Source organism: Panthera leo, chromosome D2 (assembly GCF_018350215.1).
Source record: "Panthera leo isolate Ple1 chromosome D2, P.leo_Ple1_pat1.1, whole genome shotgun sequence".
NCBI classification, from domain to species: domain Eukaryota; kingdom Metazoa; phylum Chordata; class Mammalia; order Carnivora; family Felidae; genus Panthera; species Panthera leo.
The window spans coordinates 70,673,336-70,694,011 of NC_056689.1; the positions used below are offsets into that span (position 1 = coordinate 70,673,336).

The 20,676-nt window shown below is 54.2% G+C and overlaps 2 protein-coding genes across 6 annotated transcripts in view; one reads left to right on the plus strand and one right to left on the minus strand.

Moving 5' to 3' along the window:
• The window catches only part of VWA2 (von Willebrand factor A domain containing 2), a 55,482-nt gene extending 45,098 nt beyond the window's left edge, over positions 1–10,384 (plus strand). For 2 of the 3 annotated variants that reach the window (XM_042908041.1, XM_042908042.1), the window contains 4 exons: positions 1,056–1,628; positions 2,823–3,374; positions 4,086–4,211; positions 5,082–5,881. In XM_042908041.1, coding sequence (XP_042763975.1) covers positions 1,056–1,628; positions 2,823–3,374; positions 4,086–4,211; positions 5,082–5,170 — 1,340 coding nt within the window. In that variant the 3' untranslated portion in view covers positions 5,171–5,881. Of the gene's footprint in view, positions 1–1,055; positions 1,629–2,822; positions 3,375–4,085; positions 4,212–5,081; positions 5,882–9,530 lie in introns of those variants that run through there. The other variant, XR_006194397.1, reaches the window with a different exon arrangement.
• Positions 7,675–20,676, minus strand: part of AFAP1L2 (actin filament associated protein 1 like 2) — a 98,072-nt gene continuing 85,070 nt past the window's right edge. The window contains exons 9-19 of one of the 3 annotated variants that reach the window (XM_042908039.1): positions 20,175–20,259; positions 19,523–19,627; positions 17,099–17,310; positions 15,364–15,509; positions 14,660–14,771; positions 13,800–14,036; positions 13,543–13,714; positions 13,129–13,284; positions 10,638–10,831; positions 10,401–10,523; positions 7,675–9,526 (exon numbers count right to left, since the gene is read on the minus strand). In XM_042908039.1, coding sequence (XP_042763973.1) covers positions 9,500–9,526; positions 10,401–10,523; positions 10,638–10,831; positions 13,129–13,284; positions 13,543–13,714; positions 13,800–14,036; positions 14,660–14,771; positions 15,364–15,509; positions 17,099–17,310; positions 19,523–19,627; positions 20,175–20,259 — 1,569 coding nt within the window. In that variant the 3' untranslated portion in view covers positions 7,675–9,499. Of the gene's footprint in view, positions 9,527–10,400; positions 10,524–10,637; positions 10,832–13,128; positions 13,285–13,542; positions 13,718–13,799; positions 14,037–14,659; positions 14,772–15,363; positions 15,510–17,098; positions 17,311–19,522; positions 19,628–20,174; positions 20,260–20,676 lie in introns of all 3 variants that reach the window. The other 2 variants (XM_042908040.1, XM_042908038.1) reach the window with 2 other exon arrangements.

The following is a 20,676-nucleotide window of genomic DNA, read 5'->3' on the forward strand; positions in this document are numbered from 1 at the left end:
TATAGTAGGCTTTACCCTGCAGGGTTGCTGGGCATTTTAAATGAGGTAGATGGAAAGTGCCTTGTAACAAGGCTTGACACACAGTAGGAGCTTATTAAACAAAAACTGTAAAAATATATATATATATTTATTATATATAAAAATATATATTATATATTATAATATATTGATAATATATATTTATTATATATAATATATTATTAAAATATTAATCATTATTATATATTATATATTTATATAATTATATATTAATTATATTAATAATATATTTATTATATATTATATAATATATATGATATATTATATATTATATAATGTATATTATATATTGTTATATAATATATATTATATATTATATAATGTATATTATATCATATATATTATATATTATATATTATATATTATATATTATATATTATATATTATAATATATAATATATATTATATTATATAATTATAATTATATAATATATATTATATAATTATAATTATATAATATATAATTATATAATATATAACGTTATATAATATATGTATTATATATATATTTTATTTCTTGTAAAAAATAATAACTTAAAAAACGTAGTGTTGGGTCAACTGGAGATCTCTATGGAAGAACACAATCTTGACCCCCTACCTTCTAAGAGACACAGAAATCAGTTCCGGATGGATCGTAGATCTAAACGTAAAAGACAAAGCGGTGAAGTTTCTGGAAGAAAACGTGGCATATCTTCCTGATTTGAGGTAGACAAAGATTTCTCACAGGGACACAAGAAGCACTAACCATAATGGAAGAAAGTTCTAAGTTACAGTTTAAGTTTTAAAAAGGGGCCAGACGGAGACCCGTAGTGAGAGCCAGGAGGGAGAGCCGTGTGCGGGCCGGTGTAACTCTGGGCCACGCGCCCCAGCCCGTGTCGCCTGCTTCTCTGCCCCGTCTCCCTCCTGGGAGGGAGGTGTCTCCTGCCTGGTGTAGTGGCTGGGCATCTCGGGTGGGACAGCGACCTCCATGCTCCAGGTGGCCATAGCGTGACTGACGGCTGCTGTGATCCCGGCAGCCCCGAAGCTGAGCCCGGAATGCAGAATCGACGTCCTCTTCCTGCTGGCCAGCTCAGCGGGCACCACCCTGGACGGCTTCCTGCGGGCCAAGGCCTTCGTGAAGCGGTTTGTGCAGGCCTCACTGGGCGAGGACTCCCGGGCCCGCGTGGGTGTGGCCCGCTACAGCGGGGAGCTGATGGTGGCCGTGCCCGTGGGCGAGTACCAGGACGTGCCGGACCTGCTCAGGAGCCTGGATGGCATCCCCTTCGGCGGGGGCGCCACCCTAACGGGCGGCGCCTTGCGGCAGGCGGCTGAGCGCGGCTTCGGGAGCGCCGCCAGGACGGGCCAGGACCGTCCCCGCAGAGTGGTGGTCCTGCTCACCGAGTCACCCTCCCAGGATGACGTGGCCGGCCCAGCGCGTCGTGCGAGGGCCCGAGAGCTGCTCCTGCTGGGAGTGGGCACCGAGGCCGTGCGGGCAGAGCTGGAGGAGATCACAGGCAGCCCAGAGCGCGTCCTGGTCTACACCGGCCCACATGACCTGTTCCGCCAAACCCGTGAGCTGCAGGGGAAGCTGTGCAGCCGGCCGCCGCCAGGTGAGGTCCCAGGACTCCACAATGCTTCCTCTTACGAGGCGTTAAAACGGGGTGCATTTGTCATAGTTAATGAATCCACAAATATATTATTATTTACTAAGGTCTATACTTTGTTCAGATCTCAGTCTTTACCTAGTGGCCTTTTTTTGTTCCAAGGATTCTGTCCAGGACCCTGCGTTATAGTTGGCCATCATGCCTTCCTAGGCTTCCCCGGGCCGCCAGTTTCTCAGATATTCCTTGTGCTGGCGTGGTGTTTAAAAACCGATAAATCCGATCCACTGGCTCCCCTCCGCACTCGGCAGAAAACCCAGACTCCTTCCCCTGGCTTCTGAGAGCTCCCTGTGGCTGGTTCCTCAGATCTGTCAGCAGCCCCAGCACGGTGCGGGGTGGGGGTGGGGGGGTCCAGCCACTCGGGGCCTCCCCCTGCCTCAGGACCCCACCCACCCCTCAGCTCACACTTACTCCTCACAGAGAGGCCCTGACTTCTCCCGATCTGCTTTTGTGCTCCTGCTGGTCCCTCTCACAGTACCCTGGTTTGGGCCCCCAAGCCTGCTCACGTAATTTGTAATTCTGTGTGGGTCTCCTGTCTGTCACCCCACAGACAGCCCCTTGAGGCGGGGCGTGGGCCCATCTTGTCCACTTGGTACTGTCAGCGCCTCGAGTCCAGTTCATGGCACACGGAGGGTGCCCAGGAAGGGAATGGATGAGGGTGCGGGCGAATTGCTGTCCCAGAGGGTCCCCGGAGCCCAGTGGCTTACAGCCGATTTAGACATTTCTTCCTCTCACAGTTAGGCGGTGAGTGTGGCCTCGGCCAGCACGGTGGCTTGGCTCTCTTGTGCCACCTCTGGGCCTGAGGTCCTTGTCTCTCAGCCAGCAGGAGGTGGGGAGAAGGGAAGTAGGAGGGAAGCAGCTTCCTCTCGAGGACGGGGTTTGGAGATCGCACGGTCGTTTCCGACCACGTCCCATGAGACAGGTGTGGCCATCTGTCTCTGCTCTCTCTGCCGGGGAGTCTGGGAATGCGGTCTAGCCTGGCATTCGTGTGTCCTCATGTTCGAGGAGCGGGCGGAGGGTGGCGGCTGCAGCGGGTCGACTGGCTGGCCCAACCCAGGGTGGCCCCCCTTTCTGGCCTGGTGCCGAGGAGGGGGCTCCGCTGGGCAGGGCCTGGCCCGGGGCTCACTCTGCTTGTCCCCGCAGGCTGCCAGGCGCGGTCCCTGGACCTGGTCTTCGCCTTGGATGCCTCGGCCTCCGTGGGGCCCGACAACTTCGCCCGGATGCAGAGTTTCGTGAGGAGTTGCGCGCTCCGGTTTGACGTGAACCCCGACGTGACGCAGGTCGGCCTGGTGGTTTACGGCGGCCAGGTCCGCGTGGCCTTCGGGCTGGACACCCACGCCACCCGCGCCGCGGTGCTGCGGGCCGTGAGCCAGGCCCCCTACCTGGGCGGGGTGGGCTCGGCGGGCACAGCCTTGCTGCACATCCATGACAGGGTGATGACGGTCCAGAGGGGCGCCCGGCCTGGTGTCCCCAAGGCTGTGGTGGTGCTCACAGGCGGGCTGGGGGCGGAGGACGCGGCCGTCCCCGTCCGGAAGCTGAGGAACAACGGCGTCTCTGTCCTGGTGGTGGGCGTGGGGCCCGTGCTGAGGGAGGCGCTGCGGAGGCTCGCGGGTCCCCGGGACTCCCTGCTCCACGTGGCAACCTACGGAGACCTGAGGCACCACCAGGACGCGCTCATCGAGTGGATATGTGGAGGTGAGCGGGGGAGTCCACACCCTTCATTGTCGCTTCCGGGGTGGGGCTGGGGGCACTCAGCCTGCGCCCTTGGGTGCGTCATCGCCAGGATGGCAGCGCCCCCCAGCTGCCCCCGCGCGTTCCGTGCGCTGGCTTCTCTGCTAAATCCCCGCTCGCGTGAAACCCTGCCCCAGGCGCAGCTGACCCAATCTGACATTTAAGGTGCAGAGAATTTGAGTAACAAAAAAAACCCCTCTCTCCCGACTTGAGAGGTTTTGTACCTCGTTTGAACAGAAGCTGTCCCTAGGATACCCGCAGACGCCCCCAGGAATCTGAGGGCCCGGGTTGACACCGACCTAGGTAGTGAATGACAGAGCTGGGAACAAACACGGCCAGGCCAGCCTGACCCCAGGGCCTCCTTTTGCCAGTGACCTCCTTCCTGCTGTTTTAAAAGTGTGTCCGTGATAATAATGGTAAACACTGCTATGTGCACAGCATGTTTGAGAGAGAGAGAGAGAGAGAGAGAGAGTCAGTCGCCATATGCAGCAGGGAAGGAAGGCTGTGTGGACGCCGGGTCTGTGACCTAGCCAAGCCGTGTGGGGCACCAACCACGTGCCAACCTCCAAGCCGCTGCTCTACTCCAGGGGCCTCACCTCTGTTCTGGGCTTCCTTGGAGTTGAGGGCCTTGGGGCTGACCTGGGCTGGGCCTGCTGGGCACGTTCTCCCTTCTAGAAGCCAAGCGGCCCGTCAACCTCTGCAAACCCAGCCCGTGCATGCACGAGGGCACCTGCATCCTGCAGAACGGGAGCTACCGCTGCGAGTGCCAGGACAGCTGGCAGGGCCCCCACTGTGGGAAACGTAAGTGGGGCTCTCGCTCTGCACGTGGGAGCTGGGGGTGGCCCTCAGACCTGCTGAGCCCCGGGGACTCCGCTGAAGGCAGGTTCTAGGGCGCTCGCTCAACAGAAGGGCTCATGCGGTCGTTTGTCGCTCCCGCGCGAGACGCTGAGCGGGGCCGCCTGCACCCTGGGCGCGGTTCTAGGTGCAGGGAATAGGGCAGTCAACAAGCAGTCCTGTCCTGCCGGAGCTCCCATGCCAGCGGGGGAGACGGACAGGGAGCAGGTGCACCATGCAGCGTGTGGGTGCTGAGCATATCCTGGGAGGGAGGTCTCCCAGGGGGACCTGGGCCGGGAGCGCAGTGGAGGCGGGGTGTCTGGGAGACAGGACGCAGGCACAGATGCGGGTTGGTGGGGACAGGGTGGGGGGTGGAGGCTGGGGGGAGTTCTTCTTTGAACGTGTCTCCCCTCTCGGCGAAATGGGAGGAACAGCCGTCAGCAGAGAGTGAGGACAGGAGGGGGCACTGGTGGTGTGAGGAGAGCTGGGTGACTGTCCAGGAGAGAAGGGGCCTCAACCCGACGGAGAGTAATGTTGGGCAGCCTTACGGGCCCACTGTGGCTCCTGCTCTTGAATTTCAAGTTAGGGGAGCCAGCGACCAGAAGATGCCCCTGGAAGTCTGGGGTTTTCGGCCACCGGCCGAGCAAGGCTGTCTGAGGCCGGGGAGTGGACCTGAAGGGCGCTGACAGGGCCTCTGATCTGGCACGTGGGCTTGGGCTCGGGCTCGGGCTCGGGCTCTGGAGGAAGGGAGAGCCACGCAGGGCCCCACAGGCTGCCATTTGGCTGAAAAGATGACTCAGACACTCCTCCTGTTCTCAAGGTTCATTTCTCTCCCAGGGTCCTTGAGAGGAGATGCCCCCAAGGCCCGTGGCTCCCGCCGAGACCCCTCCCAGCAACTGCCCAGGTCTGAGCACCCCGGGCGCTGAAACTGCCGTGGCATCCGTGGAGCATCCTGCCTCCGGCTCCGCGCAGAACCCTCCCGCCCACGTGCCTCCGCCACAAAGAGCTGTCCCGGCTGCAGACTGTGCTGCTTGGGGACACGACGACACCTGACTCCACCACTAATGCTGATGTTGAAAAGTCTTGACATGTAAGTATTTGGTTGCTGTGCCTGGCTGTGCCCCAGTGAGCTCGTGTCGTCGGCCGCCTTTCCCCTGAGGAGAAACAAAGGAGCGTGGAGACTCCTGATGGCCTGTTTGAAGCAACCTTGGCCCTCACCAGATGCTAAATAGGATGTCGTTGGGAACGGTAATAGGAGGAGGCGCGGACTAGAGTGGTGTTTGGACCACTGAAGGCACGGCGTTTCGAGATGGAAAAAGTGTGGACCTTTTCACACCTCTTTTCCCAAAGATTTCCTAGTGCGTTTGCTTTCGGTTCGACAAGGGGCTTGTGTGGCATTTGTGACTTCTTCTGGTGCCTGGATCTGTGCGTGGCAAAGACCTAAAAAAGGCTCGGGACTGGAATGTGACCACTAACCAACTTGTTTGACTATGGGGGAGGGGCCAGGTGAAGATGTCCCAGGTCCTGGGCTACATTCCCTTTGGGGGGGCTTCCTCGAGAGATTATGTAGGGGGGCTACTTGGGGGGTGTTTATTGCTTGCTTTTTTTTTTTTTTTTAGGACAAAGAGGATTGGAATTCTTAAACAAATACAGCATAAAGAAAACTAGAGGGTGTTGGCGTTTTTTAAGCATCGATCTTATGTTATCTAAGTGGCTTTGCTTCTCGCTAAAGGAATGTCTCAAGATATGATGTTGGTTACTCAACAGGACCCGTGTGGCAAAAAGGCTTTTTAGTTGGAGTGTTTTCTGGCAAACTAGGTACTTACCCCTGCAGTATTTAGGAATCAGTCCTTCCCCTTGGTTGTGGTCCTTTCGCTTTGGGTTTTCAGTAGAAACCTTTGTGGAGCTGTGACCTACATCCAGATATCCAGATACTTTTTCTTTTTAATGTAAATAATGTAAATGTTTTACATGCAAATATTCAAGGCTGCTTTGACCTAAAGTACTTGAAGAGGCCACCTGAGGGTATCCTTAGACATTTCAAATGAAAGGTCCAGGGTACCAAGCACCTTCATGACAGTCATTTGTGTTCAAGGATATTTTCACTCCTGTTACTACTTTAGCCTGGGCAGGTGACATCAGAGCAGGGATGTCCACCTGGCAGGTGCCGATGGGTGATGTCTGAGAACTTACATGAACCCACAGTCTTCAACAGCAAGTTTAATCATTTTACAGTGTAGGCTCTTTGGGTCAGGGCTGATATTTGGACATCCCATTTGAATTGCTTGGACTTAAAAAAAAAAAAAACCCACAGACTTACACATTAAAACACTGCTTCTATTTTTAGATCCCAGACCTTGAGCCTTTTTTTTTTTTTTTTTTTCCTTTTCTAGGGAAGGTACCATTGAATAGTTCAACCCTCTCAGCATCCCAATAGTGGCAGAGAGAATTCCTATCTTATTGCCTAACCAGCCAAGACTTTTTCTTTCTTTTAAAAGAAACTGGCCTTTTTTAACTAACTAGACTTTTTTTTTAATTTAACGTTTATTCATTTTGAGAGACAGACACACACACACACACACACACACACACAGTGAGCAGGGGAGGGGCAGAGAGAGAGGAAGACACAGAATCTGAAGCAGGCTCCAGGCTCCGAGCTGTCAGCACAGAGCCCGACGTGGGGCTCGAACTCACAAGCTGTGAGATCATGATGTGAGCCGAAGTCAGACACTTAACCTCCTGAGCCACTCAGTCATCCCTAACTAACTAGAATTTAAATAAAAAAAAACTTGAAGCTAGTGGCTCAGTTGGTTAAATGTCCGACTTTAGCTCAGGTCATGACCTTGCAGTTCGTGGGTTCGAACCCTGCATCGGGCTCTGTGCTGACAGCTCAGAGCCTGGCTCCTGCCTCAGATTCTGTGTCTCCCTCTCTCTCTGCCCCTCCCCCCGCTCACCCTCTGTCTCTTAAAAATAGAACATAAAAAAAAAAATGTTCTCCTTGGAAAAATTAAAACAGTGCAAATAGGTCATAAATTTTATTTTCTGAATGATCCTGATTGCAGCCACCTTGCTAGACACTCTACTCCTGTTGTTAATTTGCTTTTCTAGAAAGGTACTTGTAAATAATCAGTCTTATTTCTTCCTTTTGATATTTGTGCTAGTACTTTGGCATGTTGTTTTGCATTGTCTAGGGACGTCCAGAATAATGTTTTAAAGAGTAGTGGTATCTGTTTCTGGACCCGAAACAATCTCCCATCATGATGTGTTATTTTTGTGGATTACTTTATCAGGTTAGGAATACTTCTTGCTATTCCTGGATTACTAAGAGTGTTTATTAGGAGTATTGAGATTTGTGGTATGCTCTTCTGTTTCCTTTGAGATGATGTTCTTTTTCACATTTAATCTGTTCATATCATAAATGGCCCATTAGTATAGTTTTAATCGTTGAACCACCGTTGCTTCCGTGGATAAACATGACCCGGTCATGCTGCATGATTCTTTAAACACTGTTGAATTTCACTTCCCAATATTCAGGGTTTTTTTCATTTTTGTCCCCCAAAATGAGATTTGGTTTTTTCTTTGGTGATTTGTGTTGGATTTTTGGTATCAGAACTACGCTAAAACTTTATAAAACGGAAAAGACATAGTCCTGAAACTTAAGGGCCTTTTATGTTGTCTTTTTATTAGTGATTTCAACGAGCCAGATTTTGTCCTTTTTGAAATAAGCGCATTCACGCATGGAACTTTTCGCTCCTTAGGCAACCTTCCAAGTATCGGTCCGTTTCTTTGCCCCAAGAATGATTTAGGAGTGTGTTTAACTTCCGGGCGTATTGATTTTCGGTCATGTATCTGCAGTAACCGATCACACAGGTTTCCTTTGCGTTCTGTACACAGTTACACTGCGAAAATCCTTTTCAGCCTTACTGACGCTGGGATCACACTGCCACCAGTTTTTACTGGACGTATTTTCAAGTCTAGTAGGTAAATAACCAAGACGTTGCCCCCTTGAGGCAGAAGTCACCAGGCACTGCCCCAAATAATTCCGTGAAATAACAAGGAAAAACCCAAAATACAATTAACGTTTTATTAAAAAAAAAAAAAAAAATCGAACTCATCACTTGGTAAAGGGCACCAAGCGTATATAGCACAAAGAAAATAAATGCCCTGGGATTAGAAAGACCGTAGAAATCAGAAGAATTTTAGTTCTCAGGAACCAGTGTTAGAGAACTCTGATTGATCACCGCCCCCCACCCCGCCCCCGAAACGAGGCCGAAATGACAGATGAAACGTTTCAATCTTTGTTAACAACAGACGCATCAGAAGAGAAGACACAGAAGAACAGCACTGCCAATTTTAAGAGGAGAGAGAGTCACCCCGAAACAAAATTCACCGCCTTCTTCACGGAAGGGGCCTGGACATTACGCAGAACTTAAATAACTTTTCCCTTAAAAATGGCCTGGCCACAGGACGGAATCTGTAAACGCTGGGTCATCTTTTCTCCTATGGTAACGTAAAAAGTCCGATCTCAAAAAGATACTTTCAAATCTCAAAAAGACACTTTGCGCTGTTCTAAATTACAGGATTTTAAACATTTTTTCCCCCTATATAATACAGCATCACTTAAAATTTTATTTAAAAGCAATTGATTCAGGCCTGCTTGAGGCTGGGAAAAAAAAAAAAAAAGTCCTGAACTTAGTGGGGACCTCACCTCAGCTTGGTCCCAAATATTCTCCCCTGTTCCTGTTTTTTCAAAAAGCATGTCATGGATGGCTTTACACAGGTGGTATTGAGGCTGTTCAAAACCACGGAAGACTGAGTAGGACTTGCTAATGTTGGAGAGAAGACACTTGGATGAGAGGTGACAGTCCAGAGTGCAGGTCTTCTCGGTCACCAAAGCCCCACGACCAGGGTCCTGGTACCTTGATTTCTTTCCCACCAAAGTCTCACCATCAGAAGCTTTTCGCTACTTACAAAGCTTGATACAGCAGTTGATGAAAACTTCAAAGAAGAAACACAGAATACACCTGAATACAACAATGGATTGTTTCCACTCAGTAGACTTAGGTCTCCAGAGAAGCCCTCTTTTTGTTGTTATATATTATTTCCTTTGGCTCTGAAGACAGAGCCTCCTCTTAGTCAGTGTTCTCCACCTGTAGTACCATAGTCCTTTTTTCTTCTGAACAAAGACTTTAATGAAGCAGGATTGTCACCAAGGTCCACGATGGCAGGAAAAGTCTTTAGATGAAACTCGTTTCCTAACTTGTTCCTTTCTTCTCCCATTCCTAGGGTGGCAAATACCAGCACCACCACCCGCCCCCCGCCAAAGAAGAGAGTTAGTTAACATTGTTCTGTGTATATGGAGGTTGCTACGGAGGGTAAGAAGTATTTTTTTTGAAGCTTAGAGGCATTGGAGACGGTAATTGTTGTCTGTTCACAGTTTGGGGCACACGTTAAGAGATTCGGAGACTGTGGCACAGCGGAGCATGCTGGGAGTGAGGGAGCAGAGCCTCACATGCTCATGTGGATTTAGGAGTTAGTCATCGGTGCATGTGCCCCCGAATCTCTCTGGCAGGTAATCAGGACAGAAATAAGGAACTGAGTTTGCCACCAACAAAGGCAGCTCGGGGCATGTTCTTTCGTAGGCGGAAGAGACTGCTAACACTTTAGCCCTCAGGGAGAAACCCAGCAAGGGCACTCTGTCCTTGCTTACACCTTACCAAGCCCTTGGCCACCAGCTGGCTGGGGGGCTTTAGGCAAAGCCTATCACCTGTCCCTTCAGTTTTAGTGGCAGAAGGCCTTTAAGAATCACTGACTTTCTGACTTGGAAACTCGCCCGTCACAGCTTGTCTCTGAACTCAGGCTATCACCCTGGAATCTACTGGATAACCAATGGGTGGACAGTTGCAGGATCAAGGGTCCTCAGGCTGTGACCGGTAAGAACGTTTGGACCGAGTGCCCGCGCCTTTCTGGTTGCTCAGGGCCAAAGATGGAGCCAAAGGCACAAGGAAGCCTCAGCCCCTGCGTGAGAGCCGAGGGCTCAGAGCTGGCGCCCAAAGCGGGGGACGTGCTACCCTAGGCAGACGAGGGACCCCGCCTTAGTGACAGTTCTGCCGTCCACGGTGGCCCCGCAGGAGGCTGGGCGTGACTGCCGCTTACCTTCGCTTTCTGGAGGACCGTGCCTTTGCCCGTGACCATGACCGAAAGAGGCCTGTTCTTGAGCGCGGTGGCAGAGTTGACCGGGGTGCAGTCTGGGGCAGGGGTGGGGGTGGCAGCCTTGGGCTGTGGTGGCGAGAGGAGAGCGAGGCCTGAGCCAAGCGCGGGGCACGTGACCCGCCTCCCCCAGCCCCGGCCGCGGAGGTCGTGCAGGCGGCCGAGAGGAACCCCGCCGCTCACCCGGGGGCTCACGTTCTCCAGGTGGGTGGTGTCCACAGTGGTGCCCAGCGTCACGGGCCCGGCCTCTGCCTTCTTCAGGTTGTCCTTCACCTCCACGATGTTGAGCTCGAGGTCCACACGCCTGCTCTCCTCGACCCTGCACTCCTCGTCGATTTCCTTCAGCTTCTGCTCCAGGCTGGCCAGGACTCCCTTGTCTGCAGAGAATTTATCCGGCTTCAGGGGACAGAACCCCAGTGGAGACGGAACCCCGGTGGATGTGGCCCACAGTTCTGGCTCCACCACTCAGGGTTGGGGCCTGCGTGAGCATTCCGCAGAGGCTGGGGAAAGCTCTGGGGGGCAGAGAGCTCTGCCTTCATAATAGGGCATAAGTCAGGCCAAGGTCCCTTCTGGTAGGTTCTTAGCAGGTATCAAAACTGAGGGCCCCTACTGTTATAGCCACTGCCCAGGGAGGGAGAGAGCAGCTGTATTACTGACTCTTGGAGGATGCCTGTGCTGTTCCCACCTGCCCCACACAGTCCCCTCAATCCTGCTGGCACTCAAGGCTTCTCTAAGCTGAACGGAGTGGTGGTCCCCAGCCCTGCTACTTTCTCAGTCCTGTTTTATTGTCACCCTAGAGTTCTCAGATTGGTGCGGCAGCACCAAGAAATGCTGGCCCAGGAGCTCACCGCCAGGGGGAACGACGGTGCCATGTGTGTTCAATAGAGAGTCCTGAGCCAGCAGCCACTGGAATAACTTGGCCCTGTTTCCAGGTCTCGGGTAAGCGGCCACCTGTCAGCCCTTGTCAGAGGACAAGCAGTCACAGGGGCCACTGTTTAAGAAAAAATTCACGGAGAAAAAGCTGACAAAATGTTAAAGATGTTTTTGGAACCGGAGTCCTCGTTAGCAGTCAGTATTGCTATTTTGAGAATTACTTTCTTCAGGTCTGTGACTTACTAGCCTAAGATCTTCAGGGCTTACTTGCCAGGAGAATACAGTAAAAGTTTTCTCCTACCCAGAAAATCCCCCTAGAAGAGAAAGGGCGGGGGATCCCCGGTTCTGCACCCCCAGCCCGGCTGGCTCTCTAGGTTTACAAGGACTGTGGCCAGTGCGCCTCTGGTCACGCTTGTTAGCGCACGTCCCAGCTCCGTAGGAAAGCCAGCTACTGTCTCCTTACCCCTGTGCGCTGGCAGCCAAGACCACTGGACCTTGGAAACCAGTAGTGCAAATTGATAGATTAGGGGCTGCCTAGGGATGGGAGGGTTGGGGGGGGAGTGACTGCTAATGAGTGTGGGTGGTAAAAATGTACAGATCTGTACAGATACTAAAAATCACTGACTTGTACACTGTAAATGGGTCCACTGTATGCTCTGTGAGTTGTAGCTCAGTAATGCTATTCTAGAACAAAGACAGTGGATGACTTTGGTGGAGGAGGGTCATGGGGGCACAGTCACATGCTAAGCTTCCCAGGAGTCTCTGGGTTTGTCCCCAGACCTGCTCAGGCCAGTTGTGTTGGTTGGTGCAAGTCTGCAATTTAAATAGCAAATAAGCACAAAGATGGACTCTATGAAAATGACGTAAGTGCTTCGGAAAGGTCCTATAAAAGGCAAGTTTCTAGGAAATGACTGCTGACTGGTGGGAGGAGGATCTAGAAAATCATCTACGAGGAGATTTCCTGGCAAGTGTCTTAAGTGTGTGTTCACTGTAAGGAAACAAAGTCTGGGGCGCCTGGGGGGCTAAGCGTCTGACTCCGGCTCAGGTAACGATCTCACGGTTTCTGAGTTCACACCCCACGTCGGGTTCCGCCCGCTCAGCCCAGCGCCTGCTTCCCAATCCTCTGTCTCCCTCCCCTGCTCGCCGGCTCTTTCTCTCAAAAAATGGAATAAAGAACTAAAGAGATCAAGCCTGGACATGATGGGTGCCGCGGTGCAGGTGTGGTTAACACAGGAAAGGTGACCTGGGACTCCCGTTGGCTGGCCTACACCTCAGCCAGAGGCTTTGGCACTTCATTACAAGAGGGAACTTTTTTTAATGGCTATTCCTGAGAGCGAGACAGAGCACAAGCGGGGAGGGGCAGAGAGAGAGGGAGACACAGAATCCGAAACAGGCTCCAGGCTCTGAGCTGTCAGCACAGAGTCTGACACGGGGCTCGAACTCAAAAACTGTGAGGTCATGACATACAGCCGGTCACTTAACTGACTGATCCACCTGGGCACCCCAGGACAGAATGTGCTTTCAGTGAAAACAAAACATGGCGGCCTAAATATGTAGTTTTTAGAGATTTCCTCCTCCCACCGGTTTTTTCCACTACCTCCTGGTCCTGTTGACGGCAGATCAGAGGGTCTCTGTACAGAATAGCAACACTTCAGACAGGATGGGGGAAGGACCTGGCAGGGGAGCACCCACCTGCACCAAACACCGATGTGGCGAAGGCTCACGGGCCCGCAGGCCCGGTGCACAGATCCAGATTCTTCCCCCGGGAAGCCCACATCCCTCCACCTGGGAGGCCCCTTACCTGTGCATTTTAACAGGGTCTCTCTCAGCTCCCGTTTCTCTTTCCGGAGCTGAGCCAGGTGCCCCCGGATTTCTTCCTTCTTCTTCTCGAGCCTCTCCTTCTCCTCTGTGTACCGCTTCACCTCGGCTTCTGTCCTATTCTTGCCCAGTTTGATCTCTACAGACCCACAGAGGAGAACCCCAAGGTCAGCCAGGCTGGGACACAAGGGCCAGCCCAACCCACTGTGCAGGCTCAGACACAACCCGGCCTGGCAGGGACAGACAAGAAAATTGGGCCCATGCTTTCTTTGCTGTGTGACTTTGGGCAAGTCCCTTCACCTCTCTGAACCTCTCCTTCCTCGTCTGAAAGGGAAGGAACTGGACTAACTTCTGCAAGCCACTTCCAGAACATTCCACGCTAATCTAGCACAGGCACCTGCAGTGGTCACCCTCAGCTTGTCCTTCATAGGCAGGCTGGCCCCCGCTGGGGGGACGGCCGTAGTGTCGGGGCAGCTCGATGGGAAGGAGATCTTCTGCTGTTCGGTCTGGATTTTGACTGTCGTGAGTCTCACGGAAGGCTCTTCAGACTCCGGACTCTCCTGCCGCGTCTGCTTTGGGAGAAGGCGAACACGGCTCAGCCGGCCCAGGGGCCGCGAAGGCGAGGCCGGCCCACCTGCTAGAGGACAGCCTTACCTGCAGCTTGGGGTTCTCTGGAGGCTCTCCGAGGGGCTCATCTGGGGCAGGGCCCGGGTCTGCAGGGAGAGCCTCGGCTGGGGGGTCCTGGTGGGATGGCAGTGGGGAGTGGGCCCGGGTCTGCGCACTGCTGGGGCTGTGCAGAAAGGACTTGACAGGTGTGAGGTCCAGGTATACTCGGTCCGGCGGGGGCTCGCTCAGAGCGTCTGTCACAGGGGCGGCTTCGAGCGTTTCCACCTGCAGAGGAGAGACAGGTGGCTTTCACCACGGCCTCTGCTCCCCGGGCTGTGGAGGGGGCACCGGACCTGCCTCCTGTCCCTGCCCCGCGCTGAGTTCACAGAGACCAGCCTCCTGGGGAAGTTTCCACTGAGCTGGACTTACAAGGCCAGGGTTTGAGCCCTGGATTTGCTGTTCAGGAGGTGGGAGACCCAGGACATAGTACCTACTGCTCCTGAATCTGCTTTCTGTAGAGAAAGGGACTAGCGGTGCCTCTGACCAGGCGGTTAGGATTCAGTGACAGAATCCGCAGAAGCCCTTAGCACTGCACAGAGTTCAATGCCCAGGAACTGGAACCTGCTGTCACTATGACTATTCACCATCAGTGTGGGCCTCAGCGGTTAATGGTGTCGCTGCTCCTGATCCCGACGCCACACGTCCCACCCCTCATACTGACCGGCGTGGTTGACCAGCTATGTTAGCTGGACCAGTCCCCAAGCCAGGTACGCTGCACAAAAGATGGCCCGATTGCACTAGGTTCCTGCACACTGCAGGTGACTGGGAACCTGCCAGTCTTAGGGACAACCTGCCGATCTCTGGCACTGAGGTTTGGTAGGAGGGGAGAGCCCAGCCTGTGTCCTTACCATGGCCGTCAGCTCCGACACTTCCACGTCGTCATACAGCATCTCCTGGCGGTCCTGGCTGGGCAGGCCATCGATGTAAGTGTTTGGCTCTGAGAACTTCCTCTGCATCAGTCTGGAAGAGCCGGCAAGATACAGCAAGGGGAAGATCAGGGCGGGGTGGCCCAAAGCCACCCATCTCAAAGGACTTAGGACAGCAGCCCAGGCCAGCTACGTCCCCCTCTCGGTACCCAGGAAAACGGATCCCGTTGCAGCGGCTGGGCCGGCTCCCGCCAGAGCCACCTCGGCATCCTGACCCGGGACCGCTTCTCCCTGAGCCCAGTCTGCTTGTCTGGAAAGCAGAAGAACGAACCCTGCTTATTGCGGAGCGAGCCTATCCCAGCAGGGGAGCCAGGACGAAGTGCTGAATCCACAACAAGGAAAGGGGACGGTCAGGAGAGGCTCCGACTCTGCCCCGAGGAGCTGGAGAGCGTCCATCCAGGCCAAGGGCACGTGGCTGCCCCCGGCCCAAGGCCTGGCTCAGCTCCTAGCTCTCAGCTGCTCCCGGGGCCCGGGGTTTCCTGCTGCCGGACAGAACGGGGCTGACCCTGAGTCCTCAGCTGCCGCCCTGCCCGGCGGAACGGGCCACCGGAGGCCAGTCTGGGCCCCAGTCTTGAAGCGTGGCTGGGAATGGGAAAGCGTGAAGCAGAAGGCCCCTTAATACTCACAGCAGAGAGGTTTTGGCCGCACTCACGATACAGGACACCCTGTCGGCATCCACGTAGTCGTAGGTGAATTCCTCCGGGTCTGTCTTGGAGCCTGACTCAGAGAGCAGGAGGCCTAGCCAGTGGCCCATTTCCTCGGACGACTTGGCCTGGGGGGAGGCCGAGAGGCACGTGAGCAGCGCTGGAGTGTGTCGTCCGGTGCCCAGCCCTCCCGGCCCCGATGCCCGGCCGGGCAGGGCCCCGGAGAGAGCCTGGGGCCATGCTCCCTCACTGCCACTAGCTTCTCTCATCCCTGTGAGTCCAAATAACATTTCCTGCCACTGGGGATAATGCCAGTGATGCTGTGGACATTTGTCCCGAGTATCAGATGTGATTCACACACGTGTATTTCTAGAAGGCCAAGGAGCCCGGAGAGAACGATTAACACCATATGCATTTAAGGTCGACACCTCTATTTTATCAATGATCACACGGCGGTTTGTCAACCTAATCCACACATACAAGACTGAATCCCTAAGACATAACAAAATTCGAATTTCATTTCCAGTTTCACTACAGTCTTCCAAGAAAGGTTCTCTTAAATACCTTTCTTTATACCAGGTCAGCTGGCTCTAATAAATAACTAAATAAATCCCGGTGAAGTTGGAGCCTGTTTTTTTTTTTTTTCCCCCCAGGGGACAATGCATTCTAATCAAATATGTACACTGGGTATCTTTTAAAATGCCAACATTGCTTCTTGCCTTCCCCTTCCGTCCTTCCCCGACCCAGCAGCTGGAGGGGGCATCTCGAAATCTGAATCTGAGCCCGCCACCCTCCCCTGAACCCTTTTGTTCAGGGCCTCCCTTTGTATGCCAGTGGTTGTACCTCTGAGGGTCAACCCTCCCTCCCTCCCAGCCTCCCAACCCCGGCCTCCCCCCACATGCAGGCTTCTGCACACATCACAGCACCCCCCACCACGGCTTTCCAGCAACTGTAAGTAATCCACTGGGTAATTCGTTGAATAACACCCCAGTCTCACGCTAGAATCCAAGTTCTGTGACAGCCTGTCTTGTTCACGATGTAACTGTACTGAGTAGATACCCGTCAACAGGACAGAGGGGTGGATACAGACACGCTTGTCCCTGGGAAACAACCGGCGGAGCTTTTAGCCACCAGAGGGCAGTATTGGAGCACAATCTGGATGAAGACCCCGGCGTAAAGGACTAGGTGACCAGGGGTGAACCACGGGATGTTTCTTTGCGTGTTAAGAAGTCTGGCTCGGACCTGCCCCTGCTCAGTGCAAGGCATGAGGTCACCTCTTATTTTTATAAATGTAACAGCACATCACACAGAGGGTGGGGAGTGGGAGAAAAGGTATCACAAACCTCGTTCTTGCCCCAGATAAGCCCTAACAATCGTCCCCTCTATGTACGGGGCCCCATCTGGTGATACGCAAACCAAACCCACTGCGAATCCCCAGAAGGTTTTTCAAGCAGCTCAGGGAGTTATAAATACTCCTCCTGCCCTCAGGGCAGGAAGTAACTCATTGTCCCTTTCCTATAACACAACCACTCTGAGGTCAGAAAGGGAGTAGACAATTTTTTTGTTTTTTTTTTTTTAAGCGCAAAGAAGTAAAATGCAAGGGAGTAAAAATAACGCAGGGCTAGGCTGCATCTCCGAACAGGATGACGGTCCGCAGAGCACAGCAAACAGCCTGGAGCCCCACACCCCATCGCCCGCCCCCGCGGGCCAGTGGTACCTCGAGCTTGGCCAGCTCCTCGCCGTGGTGCAGGATGCGGAAGGAGTAGAGGTGGTCGGGGCTCGGGTCTGGGACCACCTCACAGCCCAGCAGGCTGACGGGCTGCTGGGCCACCTTGCTCCGGTTCCGGTCCAGGTAGAAGTGCAGGTGACTGTCCCTGACGGAGCACCAGCGGGACTTCCACTGGCTGTTGACCAGCACGTTCAGGTAGCCTGCCGGAGGGGACAAGGGTGTCCGTAGCTGCCACCACCTCTGGGCCTCCTAGAAGCTCCCCCAGAACCTCAGTTCCAAGACCTGTCGCACCTCGCAATAGGTCTGTCCCGAGGGCAGCGAGCCGTGTCGTTGACTAGAGCAGGCGGGCGGTGCGGGTATACAGGACGGGGCCCCCTCACCCTCCTACCCCCACTGGCAGCCGCCCTCCTCACCGCCTCTGGTCACTTAGGCCACGTGCAGGAAGGTCCCCGGCCAGGGCCGCCTCGCTGCAGGTGCCGGCACGCGCTGACCTCCACAGCCCTAGTTCCGTCACCATCCCCGACGGACAACCTTTCCATCACTGGGCCTCGGCTGCCAAGTCCTCCTCCCTTCTCATCCTCCCCAGTGCGGCTGGCCTTGCTGGGCCCTGCCCCGGTCCTGCACTCTCTGCGAGGCCTTCAGAACCCCTGGATCCCAGAGCAGTGAAACCTGTTTCCGCGTCAGCCTCCCCAAGCGGACCCTGGGCTTCTCAAGGGCACGAACTCTGCCACCTTCACCTCCAGCGCCCCGGGCGCGTGCCCTGTGGCCTCCCCACCAGGGAGCCCCTCTCTCCGTGGGCCAGCAGAGGCGGCCAGCGCTGGGGTGCATCCGTCATGCAATCCTTTATTGTTCTCAAATGGTTGCAAGTATTGGGTTCCGCTTCCCGAGGACACGCCTTCCCCCTGCCTTCCACTTGGACATATACGGAGCTGACACCATGGGCCAAGCACGGCCTTGTCCCCGGGGCTATAGAGATGAGTAAAATCCAGTCCTCAGGACCCCCTGCACAGCCCGTGGACCTCTCTCTGGGCTGCTCACCTTCCCAGAGGGACCGGCTTACAAAGCAGATACCTCCTCCATTCTAGAGGATTGGAAGCTGTTCTGAGCCCTAACTGGGCTGAACTAAGCCACGCAGCAGGTCACGGAGCCTGGCCGCCCTCCGGCCCACCCAGTGCGGGGCATACAGTGGGGATCATGAGTCCCTCAAGGCCACGTGGACATAGCCACAAGGACACCTGCAAAGTAGAGGAACCCAAGGCCAAGCCCTAGGAATTCTGGCTCATCCAGGCGGTGCCCCCACTTGTCTATCACAGTTCTCTGGACCACAGAGAACTCTGGGTCAAGAGAGCAGGGAGCCCAGATGCCACATCTTGAGGAAGAGAACAGCTATGTGCTCTGGCACCCTTCCCTAGCCACAGGGGACAGGAGCATGCTTCCCTGCTGAAGGGACTTCCAGCAATAATCCAGTCACATCTCCCAGTGGCTCAGTGAGACCAGGCTTTTGGGCCAAACACTGTGCCCCCCTGAGGCTGCAGGGGCTGGCAGAGCTGGGCCACTACCCGGTGCCCTGGCCAGAGAAACAAGAGGCTCCAAAGGTGAGGGCCCCTCTGCTGATTTCCTGCCCCACCCGTCTACTCCGCCAGCCTCAAAAACCACAACTCAACTGGGACTCAGGAAAGGAGCCCAGGGCTGGGACATGGGTTCCATGAGGAAGAGGAAAAGGCCTAAGGGTGGATCATAATGGCCTTCAGGCTCCGGAGTGATCGCAAGGAGTCCCAGGTTGGGAGCCAGGACAGAGGCCAGGATGTTTTCTGGGAAAGGCCTCAGTTTCCTCAAGGCTGAGAGGGGAGGAGAGATGACGTCTATGAGCCTAGCAGCACCCATAACATCCTCTGTACCCTTCTGTCTCTCCCTTAATGGGTCTCACTGTCCCCATCTCAGAATCCTTGCTCGTGCCCAAGGATGCCACCTCACCCTGTTTAGCTCCTGCCCGACCTTCAGGGCTCGGGCCTGATCTTGGAGTGGGAGAGGTTCTTTCCCTGAGTCCTTACAGCTATGACAATGACACAGCGTGTGGTTTAGGGGTACGAAGCCACCATCACTCCTGCGCCATGAGTCGTCAGGGCTGTGTCCTCCCCCTGCCCGGTCCCCTTCCCCTAGCCCTGCTTGCCACGCTCCTTCGATACTGATCAAATAAAAAGAGCACTGGGGAGACAGCAATCAATTACCAGCACTTCTGCAAAGGACCCAGCACTGCAGCAAAGACAGAGTCTGGTCAGGCATAAGGAACGGCCTGCAGCAAAGGTAAACAGAAGCCAGGAGCGACAGGTTCGCCATCGCCCAGAAAGGTTTAAAGCAAGACCGAAAATCTCTGCCTGTGCCGTGACAGCGGCCTTCGGCTACGGTTCTTACTGGATGTCTCGAGGGACCTGTCCGGAGGCTCCAGCGAGGTAGACTTCTTCCTGCCCAGATTCATTAGGTTGCTCAGTTTGAGGCCAGTAGAACATTTCTTCTTGACTGTCAAGATGAGAGAGAAACCCATCAGCACGGCACACAGCCCACCGAGGCGTCCCGATGAAAGACAGAAAGAAGACCAGACCCGTTCCCGCTCCCTCTGCCCCTCCCTGCGTTCGGGCACACACGTGTTTGCACGCACACGCGCGCCTGCCCCCCAAACCAGGATGCACGGCCCAAAGTCAGGTGCCCCTAGAATCGCACATTCACGAGGGCCCTCCCCCCACCCCAGCTCCTCTCACAGAACATGTCAGCCCTCGAGAATCTCCGCGGACTCTTGGCTCAGAGAGATTGGGTCCGGGGTTAGCAAACGAGAAGACATACAAGAATATTCCAACCCCAGCAAATTCATAAAACGTGACCTCAACGAGGTTGTCTCTCTCTTTTTCCCGGATTTGTCAGCTGTGTTATTTCCAGGCAGTTTATAAGCTGGAGGCACGTTGGCAGCAGCTGTCCCAACCCGTTAGGGTTGAGCCACACAGCCACGTCTCACGGCGTGGGGTCCCATCCCCCCTCCCAGGGCTCGGCTGAGGGCTACAAGCGTTGTTACCATCTTTGGCCTCCGGGACCTCAGGGTGGCCATCTACGGAGCTCCCATATTCCGGGGCCGACCCGTACTTCTCCGTTACATCTGGCTGTGGAAAAGAGGGAGACAGGTGAGCCATCTTGTCTGGGAACGGTAACCTCAGGGATCACGGTTTAAGGGAAACCAATAGATAGCTTTTGGGTGTCGGCTAGAGGTTCCTGTGGAGTCTGGGTCACCGATGGGACACTGGCCACACTTCCCTTGGGCCTTCTGGGGGACATGCCTTCACCTTCCCTTTCGCTGCCCCATCCCAGAGACCCTCCTCTACTTCAAGGCCACCACACATTCAAGTTTACAAGTTCTCAAAATGCTATTCGACCTGATGCAACAGCGGCCCCGTAGCCAACGTGAAAGGCAGGTGGCCAGCTCTGGGGCATCAGAGTTGACGTCCCGGCCGAAGCCTGCTGTCAGGCTGGGAACTATCCAGACAGGAGCGTGAGCAAGGCTTTTAAGAACTGACTGTGCG